This window comes from Asparagus officinalis, chromosome 8, assembly GCF_001876935.1.
Source record: "Asparagus officinalis chromosome 8, Aspof.V1, whole genome shotgun sequence".
NCBI lineage: Eukaryota > Viridiplantae > Streptophyta > Magnoliopsida > Asparagales > Asparagaceae > Asparagus > Asparagus officinalis.
In genome coordinates this window covers 17,075,856-17,085,205 of record NC_033801.1, presented here as the reverse complement: position 1 = coordinate 17,085,205, position 9,350 = coordinate 17,075,856, and the positions used below count along the sequence as shown (strand labels likewise).

The 9,350-nt window shown below is 36.5% G+C and overlaps 1 protein-coding gene across 1 annotated transcript; it reads left to right on the top strand.

Annotated features, from left to right (window-relative positions):
• LOC109851537 (CDK5RAP1-like protein) lies at nucleotides 707–4,681 on the top strand. The gene is given in 4 exon segments (XM_020421722.1): nucleotides 707–1,038; nucleotides 1,678–2,732; nucleotides 4,122–4,382; nucleotides 4,385–4,681. Coding segments are annotated over 4 exon segments (1,731 nt in total). The 5' UTR covers nucleotides 707–778; the 3' UTR covers nucleotides 4,540–4,681.

The window sequence follows — 9,350 nt, the reverse complement described above, 5'->3', positions numbered from 1 at the left end:
ACACCCCAAGAGAAAATATAACAATTTTTTTGTATGGGCTAATGAAGATGGGGGTATGAAACAAGGCTTCTACCATACTAAAATGGTAAATATCAAAAAATTGAGAAAAAATTATTACATCCAATACCCAACAGAAACCATAAGTTAGTGCATATTTAATTTATATTTGTTAACAATGACATTAAACATCACCATTAAAAAGAACTCGTGAATACTCATAATATCACATCAAATATAATGCAATATTAACCTAAATTCACTATTTATTCAGAACTGTATATATACTATTACATCAAAATTAAAAGAACTAGAGAACAAATATTTAACAAATAATTAAAAAGACAACAAATTAAAGTAATTTCACTACTTAGTGAGCGATTCAAAGAAAATATGAATAAATATACAATTCCAAATTAGTGTTAAATTTTCGTTATCTAAGCATTCAATTTCTTTTTCACTACAAAGTGAGCATTGCAAGGTAAACGTCACCAAAATAATTAACACGCAGCACAAAACCTAAGATTCACGCTAGATTTTTTCTGTAAATTTTAATTTTTTTTTTTTTGTAAAAATTGGATTTTTACTACTCAAATAGCTATGTAACATTAAGATCCAAAAAAAGATGAGAAAATATTAAAGAGGAAAGGGGTCGTTTTTTGGGAATAAAACCGCAAAGGGATTGTTTTGAAAATTTGTCCCTCAACCATCCAATTCTCTCCACTCAAAATCTCAAACCCTCTCTCTCTCTCTCTCTCTCTCTCTCTTACCTCCTCAATCCATGGCCGCTCTCTCGCTCAACCCTCTCTCCTCTCTTTTAAATCACCCTCTCAACTCAAAACTCCGCCTCAATCTCTCTCTAACCCTCCGCTCTCTTAACACTCGCTTTCTCTCTCCTCCTCTTAAAAAACCCTCTCCTTCTCATTTACACGTCAAATTCTTCTCACCCCCCTCCTACTCTCACTCTCTGCTTACGAGGAGCAATCGAGGCCTCGCTCGCCGCTTCTCCTCCTCCACCGCCGCTGACGAAACGTTTCAGGAGTGAGTTTTTTTAATACCCATTGGGTGATTGTTGATTTTTCTTAGATTTGGAAATTTAAGGATCAGAGAGTAAAAATAAGAAAACGCAATCGGGCCGAAATCCTTTGTTTTGATTAAAACTTGGTCATGCTGTCATGTTAGGACTCTCGCATTGTTTAAAAAAAAGATTTTTTTTAATGATTATTTAACACTAATTCGTGAATTATATTTCTGATTCCTAAGTCTTTAGCATGTTTACTACAGGGAACAAATTCAAAATTGCGTCTTGATATGATTTTAATATACACACAGTGTTACACACAAGTACAAAATTACTGCATATCTCTTGTCAACGAAGTATTATGTAAATTGTAATCAGTTGGATAGTTTCTCATGACTGGCTTGATGCTATTGTTTATCTTGATGATGGTCTAAGACTGTGTCGTGGTCATACAAGAAAGTTGATAATATTGTTAAAAAGGAAAAGGTTAACTATCTCCAGTGTTTTTTATTTGAATCTGAAAATAACATCATGTGCGCAGTACATGTTATATCATAGTGGATGTTCCTGCTTAATTATATTATATCAATATGCTTTAGTAGTGTGGGCAGTTCGCTCAGTTCGAACCGAACTCTAATCAGAAACTCTGTTCTGTGCAGTCCGATATCACCTTTTGAAAGCACCAGTAAAGGCCGTATCTACCATGAAACATATGGATGTCAAATGAATGTTAATGACATGGAGATTGTTCTATCAATCATGAAGAAAGATGGATACATGGAAGTTGTGGAGACCCCAGAGAATGCAGAGATTATCTTTATCAACACATGTGCCATCCGGGACAATGCTGAGCAAAAAGTCTGGCAGAGACTTAACTACTTCTGGTTTTTAAAAAGAGAATGGAAGAGTAATGTTGCTGTTGGACGATCACAGTCTTCACGCCCTCCAAAGATAGTTGTTCTTGGATGCATGGCTGAGAGGTTGAAGGACAAGATACTTGATTCAGATAAGATGGTTGATGTAGTTTGTGGACCTGATGCATATAGAGACTTACCACGCTTGTTGGAAGAAGTTGACTATGGACAGAAGGGAATCAATACTCTTCTTTCCCTTGAAGAAACTTATGCGGATATCAACCCTGTGAGGATTTCAAAAAATTCAGTTACAGCATTTGTCTCAATAATGAGAGGGTGTAATAACATGTGCTCCTTTTGCATTGTTCCATTCACAAGAGGAAGAGAGAGATCTCGTCCAGTAGAATCAATTGTGAGAGAGGTTGGTGAACTATGGAAAGAGGGTGTGAAGGAAGTTATGCTTCTTGGTCAGAATGTGAACAGTTATAATGATGTTTCAGAGGTTACAGATGTTGAACTAGGGTCAAATTGGAGACTTAGTGAAGGATTTTCAAGCAGGTGCAAAGTGAAAAATATGGGGTTGCGTTTTTCTGATCTCTTGGATCGTCTATCGTTAGAATTTCCAGAGATGCGTTTCAGATATACATCCCCTCATCCAAAGGACTTCCCAGATGACTTGCTTTATCTGATGCGAGATAGGTACAATATATGCAAAAGCATTCATTTGCCAGCTCAAACAGGAAGTACAACTGTGCTTGAGAGAATGCGACGTGGTTACACACGGGGGGCTTACTTGGAACTTGTGCAAAAGATACGTTCTATCATTCCTGATGTGGGGATAAGCAGTGACTTTATATGTGGTAAGCTCTCATTTTTTTTTTCACTATCCAACCTGTGGAGTGTTTAACTGTGATTCTATAATGGCAGTGTTGTTGCCTGTTTTTCACTTCCTTCTGTTAGATGGTTATATAAGGAGTCAGTATAGATTAGTCTAACTTTCATCTGCTGTCTATTGCTTTCCTTCAGTATCATTTTATGTCACTTGTTTGCCATGACTTCTGAAGCCATATTGCTGCAAATAATTCTTTTTCCAGACGCTTGATGCACGGATTGGTAGTCCTCAAAACACTTGAATTTGTACTTGTAGATCTACTAGGGCATGCATATCGAAAAATTTTAGTAGATTATCCATTTGTTAGGGCGGTGAGTTTTTGTTATTAGTCATAAGACTCATAACCTATACGTGTAGGAAGGGCTTTTTTATTTGTCCTTACCTACCAAGCACATTGGTAGCGTATAGGCTACCCCAATGGGCCATACACAATTTATGCAGTTTGAAGGCGTCTAAGCCACTGAGTCACCGATCAGTTGGTGCCTCCCCTTTCACAATAAACAACTATTTATTGCCCTTCTGATATGCATTTGTTCCTGTGGGGGTGGGAGGTGTTATAAAACACATATACATAGAACTTATAGTTGCTTATAAAAATGATGGACAGGCCATTGAAATTGATAATCCAAACCACAATGATCAGTTGGTGCCTCCCCTTTCACAATAAACAACTATTTATCGCCCTTCTGATATGCATTTGTTCCTGTGGGGGTGGGAGGTGTTATAAAACACATATATAGAAGTTATAGTTGCTTATAAAAATGATGGACAGGCCATTGAAATTGATAATCCAAACCGCTCATTGTGGTCTAGACATCTTAAACCCTATGCAAATTAGAACTCAAGTTGATTGGAAATTTCTAGTGAATGGATTGATTGGATTTAAATAGAATGGCATTTAGCAATCCATAGACTAGTTATTTTGATCTAGTTGATCCAGAGGTCAATAGTATCAAATATAAATATCAATATTGTAGGTTATAAGATTTTTAGATCACAATATCCATTTCAGAATAGTTGCTTGGAGGCCTTATTCGTGCATTTTATAGGTGTACGTAACTTTGTAGGTCACATCCTGTATGTGTATCACACAACATATGAATAGATGAAGAGGCACGTAGGTAATGAATCTGATGAGCAACTCGTCAAGTACATTAGCCATAAGACTTTCAAGCATCATAGCTGACCTGATTCGATGAACAACTCGTCAAGTACATAAGCCATAAGCAAAAATCCATGTCTGCTTCCAATTATTGACGGGCTTTGTTTTACAAAATTTCTCAATTACAATCTATCTTTTTTTTTTCTTTGTAGTGGTCAGTTAGCAAGCGTGACCCATCTGATTTATTTGCTGCAGGTTTTTGTGGGGAGACCGAGGAGGAACATGCTGATACTCTAAGCCTTGTAAGGGATGTTGGTTATGATATGGCCTACATGTTTGCATACAGCATGAGAGAAAAAACTCATGCCCACAGAAATTACACTGATGATGTTCCTGAAAACATCAAGCAGAGGAGATTGACTGAGTTGATCGAAACTTTCCGAGAGACCACTGGACAATGTTATGATTCTCAAGTTGGAACTGTCCAGCTTGTTCTAGTGGAGGGACCTAATAGCCTGTTGGGCACACAGTTGAGGCTGACAGAGAGCGGCGGGTCCCAGAGGTTGGTGAATATGTGGAAGTTTGTATAGTGAAATCAACACGGGCGTCTTTGTTTGGAGAGGCAATTGCACGGACTTCCTTGAGTGCCTTCTATTCTGAACCTCGGTGTTAATGCTACAACGGGGGTGGTTTATCTTACTTTTTCAGAATGCTTTGAGACTATGAATTTTGAGTAATTTGTTGTTGAAGAGGAAAAGGTCTGTAGGATTTTGAGTAAAATTTGGAAGATTAATGAAGCAATCTATCTCGAGAGATGAATTTGTGTCATGTCTGCTGCAGAATTTATGGACGGCGAGCTTGAGGTGCATCATATCCCTGAGTCCCTCTTCTCGAATACTTTTGAGCATAATAATCATTGGCTAAAATGGCCTCTACAACAAGTGAGCCTACATCACTTTTTCACTCATGTCCTAGCTGTTAAATTTGTACGTTAAGCTTTAAATATTTTTCTGGATTAGTTTTTCGGTATTGTTTTCATACACAGGCGCACACACACATACATACGTATTACATGTAATAATTTGTTTTGCTAATAGTGTTTTTCTTTTATCAATATAAATTCTTCATTAGAAAAATAGATTTGTGGCTCAAAGCAATCTTGTGCTTAATCAGTAACTCTAGTAATCAGCTACCTTGAAGTTTTTTCCAGCAATTTTTGTAAACAATTTGCATTTTTAGTGTTGTAGGATTTCATTTTTGAAATCACAAACTGGAAAACTTAAAGGTCGTCTAACTTTATAAATCTGTGCAGCAGTTCATAAACAAGCCATTTTATTGGTGCAAGTCTTTTTGTGTGTGCGTACTTGTAATGTGTATTTCTGTAGGATTAATGTACACATACGCGTACGTAGACACACTTGATCATTGAGTAGGTCGGACTGATTTGTTTAAATATTAAGAATTGGAGAAAAATTATGTGATTAAAGGTGAGATTCCTTCTTTCTTAGGATACCTCCGTTTGAGGGTGTGACTTCTTTTTATTTTCCTGAGGGTTTTATTTTCCCAAGGATGCGATTCTCTTGGGGGTGTGATCAACTTTGAAGTTGTGACTCCTCATCTTTTCCTGAGGGTGGGATTCCCTTAAGGGTGTGCTTCCCTATTTTCTAACCTTATCTTTTAGATTTTTCTTTAAATTTATCTACTCTCCAAATAGGGTCCTCATTAATTAATCCCCTATTAATTGGTACCAGAACAATCTTTGGTCCATGCATGAATATAAAAAGTTAAAGAAAATATTTCGAGAAAAAAGAACATGGATGAGGCACATGTTGAAGCATTGATCGATACTTGGGGATTTTCATTTTGTTCCATTTATCTTTTTTCCCCTTACTAAATCTCCAGAAAAACCATAATCACCATTGCTGCTGGATCCTAATTCCCACTGAAACGATGCCCACTGTTACCTTAGTATAAGTTTATTTTCTTCTCTCTTTGTTGTTACAAGAAGCTAAAATCTTCATTTATGAGTTTAGAAGAAAAAGGTGTAAAAAACAGCCAATCCTGGTACAAATCGATTGCGTTTGATTGGTGTTCCTGAAACAAAAACAATTGTTTAGATGTACTTATGTCCCTGTATCCCCTCATTTGTCAGGTTTTAGTGAAGGGTTTGCCTTACCTATAATTTCTTTATTTGTATAATTCTTATAAATGATTTACCTCTTGAGTAGCACCTATAATATCTCTCGAATGTGGTTAGTTTATATGAACTCTTGCAACTTTTTGTGTGTATCAGTGTATGTGTGCATTTGTATGTGTAAGATAGTTTAGAGTTAAGCTCGTGCTACATCCTATTCTTAACAATAGTGAATAAATAAAAAATGGTTCTACTCATAATGGGTGATATGGATGACAATATATGTCAATGTTTCTCTTTAGGGTTTATATATTAACCCAAAGGTAGTCATAAAATCGTTGTAAAAGTTATCCGGCTTCTGCTAATCAGCTGCATAATTTTTTCTTCAGTGCTCTGTCATAAATCTTTACCAACAAACTGGCAATTGGGGTTCTAAAAGCTCTTGGAATTGATGTTCATTCAATCTGATTGTCATTATGTTTAATTTTATGGTAATAATTGTATTTAATGGTTTTGTTAAAGAGTATGGTTACAATCTCATCTTTGAGAATAGAGACAGAAGATAATCATAGTCTTTGTTGCACATGTCTTGATTGCTCTCTTATTCATTTTTCATTTGAAGCATTGCGTCCTAATCTCTCTTAGTTATGCATCCTATATTGTTATCTACCTTTTAGAAGGCGGAAGAAGATCATCTAGAATCTTGTATCAAGCAATGGTAGACAAGTCCTATTTAAGTGTGTTTAGATCCTTGGAGAAAGCTTATTTATATTATCAACTTATCAGTGCACATAACTTATTATTCATAACTAGAACTGTAGAACATACTTCCATCCACAAATATAAATGTCACAGAGAAAACGGAAGTCACTTCACTTGGATAACATATACATCTGTTAGAATATATTTTAATCCGTGTACATAACTACATGCTATACATTAAAAACTGAAGTTCTCGAGTTGTCGGTATCTTTATAGGTTATTAATCTTAGTTGGAGGTTGAGATAGGCAACAAGTTAATACGCAGTCTCTTCTTCGTCTTGACTGTTGGAAAGGTGCTGATGGTGTCTTCCTCTGCTATTCATCTAACAGTCGGAAGATAATGAGAAGTTACTGCATATGTAATACATTGAAAATATTTGAAGTCATTGTGGTTTAGTATAAACTTATCAAGTCAATATGTTGCTGAAAATGCTAATTTGATAGGAGAAATGTATTGAAATAAGAAGCTGGTTCGACACCTTTTAAATAAGGATTTCTAGAGCATCTGTAGTCTTTGAAATCCATTCGGACTAATCCTTGAAACTTCATACAATTCAATTTTGGGACTATCATGATATATAGTATGGTCTTTAAAGGAATCTTATATAATAATATGACTATTCTAATTATTCCATAATAGTAATATTTTGAAGTATTATAGAATCGTAAAGCGTTAAATGATATAATGTTTGTTAAATGGGAAAGTACCATCTGCGTACCAAAGTGATAGCGTCTTTTGGACATTCTGGTAAAGCATTCATATATTTTCCACCTCCCAGGAATGAGAAAAGGACGCATAACATCGAATTCCTAATCCATGAAATTCATTAATTCCTTGGCAGTGTGTGCGCACGTGCATGTGCGTGTGCATGTGCCTGTGCGCGCTCGTGCATGTGCCTGTGCGCGCTCGTGCATGTGTGTGTGCGCGTGCGCATGTGCATGTGCGCGTGTGCATGTGCATGTGCATGTGTGTAGAAATACTGTGTATGAGATGACAACTCATTTTGCTTGTTGAGCTATCAAGAGGTAGACTAGTGGCGAGGTCCATCCAGCTGGTCACACGAGCAGGTGGACCTTGCAATTCTTATCTCTTAATAACTCATTCCGCTACATGAGATAATTGCTCATATTCAGTGTTCCTATATATGCATGTAGTGCTTGTGCCCACACACACATACACATACATACATTAATATACGAGTTGTTAATTCTGAAAGAATTTCGTGTCAAATTGTTTCCATTCTAATTCAACATTAGGCCATCCAAATAGAAGATGCACTCTAATACGGTTGATCTACATCGACATATAAAATGTGTTCTAAAAATTCTAAGGTGATTTAAGTTTTTCCTATGCATCAAGTAGCACAAAATGGATGGCTAAAGTAGCATATTTAGCAGATCTACAGTTTTGGGCATTTAAATGTTCAGTCTAACCATTTTTGCTGTGAGCTGAATGCTTAAAGAACTCTCGTAGACAAATTTGATCAAGTAGTTTGATGTTGGTTTGTTGTTCCCTACAACTTATACCTGTAATTTGTAACAAAGTATGACTACTTCCAACCTTGTGAGCTCCGCACCTGGGCAAAGCCTTCGTCTACCAACAAAAGGAGTAAAATTACTCGGTTTGATCTTTTCTTTTTTCTTTTTATTAGTTAAGGAACAGCACCCACCTCCAAAGCCCGCCCCCCCCACCCACCACCAAAAGAAAGAAAAGGAAAAAAAAAAACCCTCTCCCCCTAAATGTATGCTTATGCATAAGCACCGTACTTGCCTGCCATCTCCAAGGATCAAACTTACATGGGCTTTCATAAGTTTCATGGTCAAAATGCACGGAGTTGAAAGATGCAAGGATACACCATTCTTTAGGAATTTGGTGCCCTATACAACAAGAAGAAGAAAGTTTCGGTTAATTACTGAAACAAACATCAATATTGATTCCCATGCATGTGGAGGTCAATTAGCCCACTTAAGTTTCTTTATTCACCACCGTCTAATGGGTTTGATTAGTTAAGCAACTCCAGATAATTAGTACGAAGTAAGTGTGATTTGTTGTTGAATAGATTAGTATCTCATATTACATCTGACCTTATCCATGAACATGCTTAAGGCTTACTATAGTGCATACCCTTGATGTCCACATCCCTTAGAGCTTTTCTCCAAACCGCATTATTGATGTTGCCCACGTAAGAGCTTCATTAATCACCTGAACTTTGAAATGCAAACTTTTAGGGGAAAAAAATTACATTGAACTGATCGCATAATTCCAGGAACTTACGTTATGTGTAAAGGATAAAGACGTGCAGTCAAGACAAGTATAAGGTTCACCCGACAACTCTTTTTCCCTTTTCAGCTGCATGTTCTCATCCTGCACCGAGCAATATAAGTTCAGAACCTGCAATGTATCTAAGCGCATTATTACCCGTCCAATTTGGATTGATTGTGAATAATGTATTATTATGAAGGGATAGAAGATGTATGGCTAAGTACTTCAATGCAGAAGGGTTTTTACTGAGAAATTTCGCAGCAGGGGTCATCAACATAGGTACTGAATCATTGCCTGGTATCATCATCTCTAGTATATTATAACA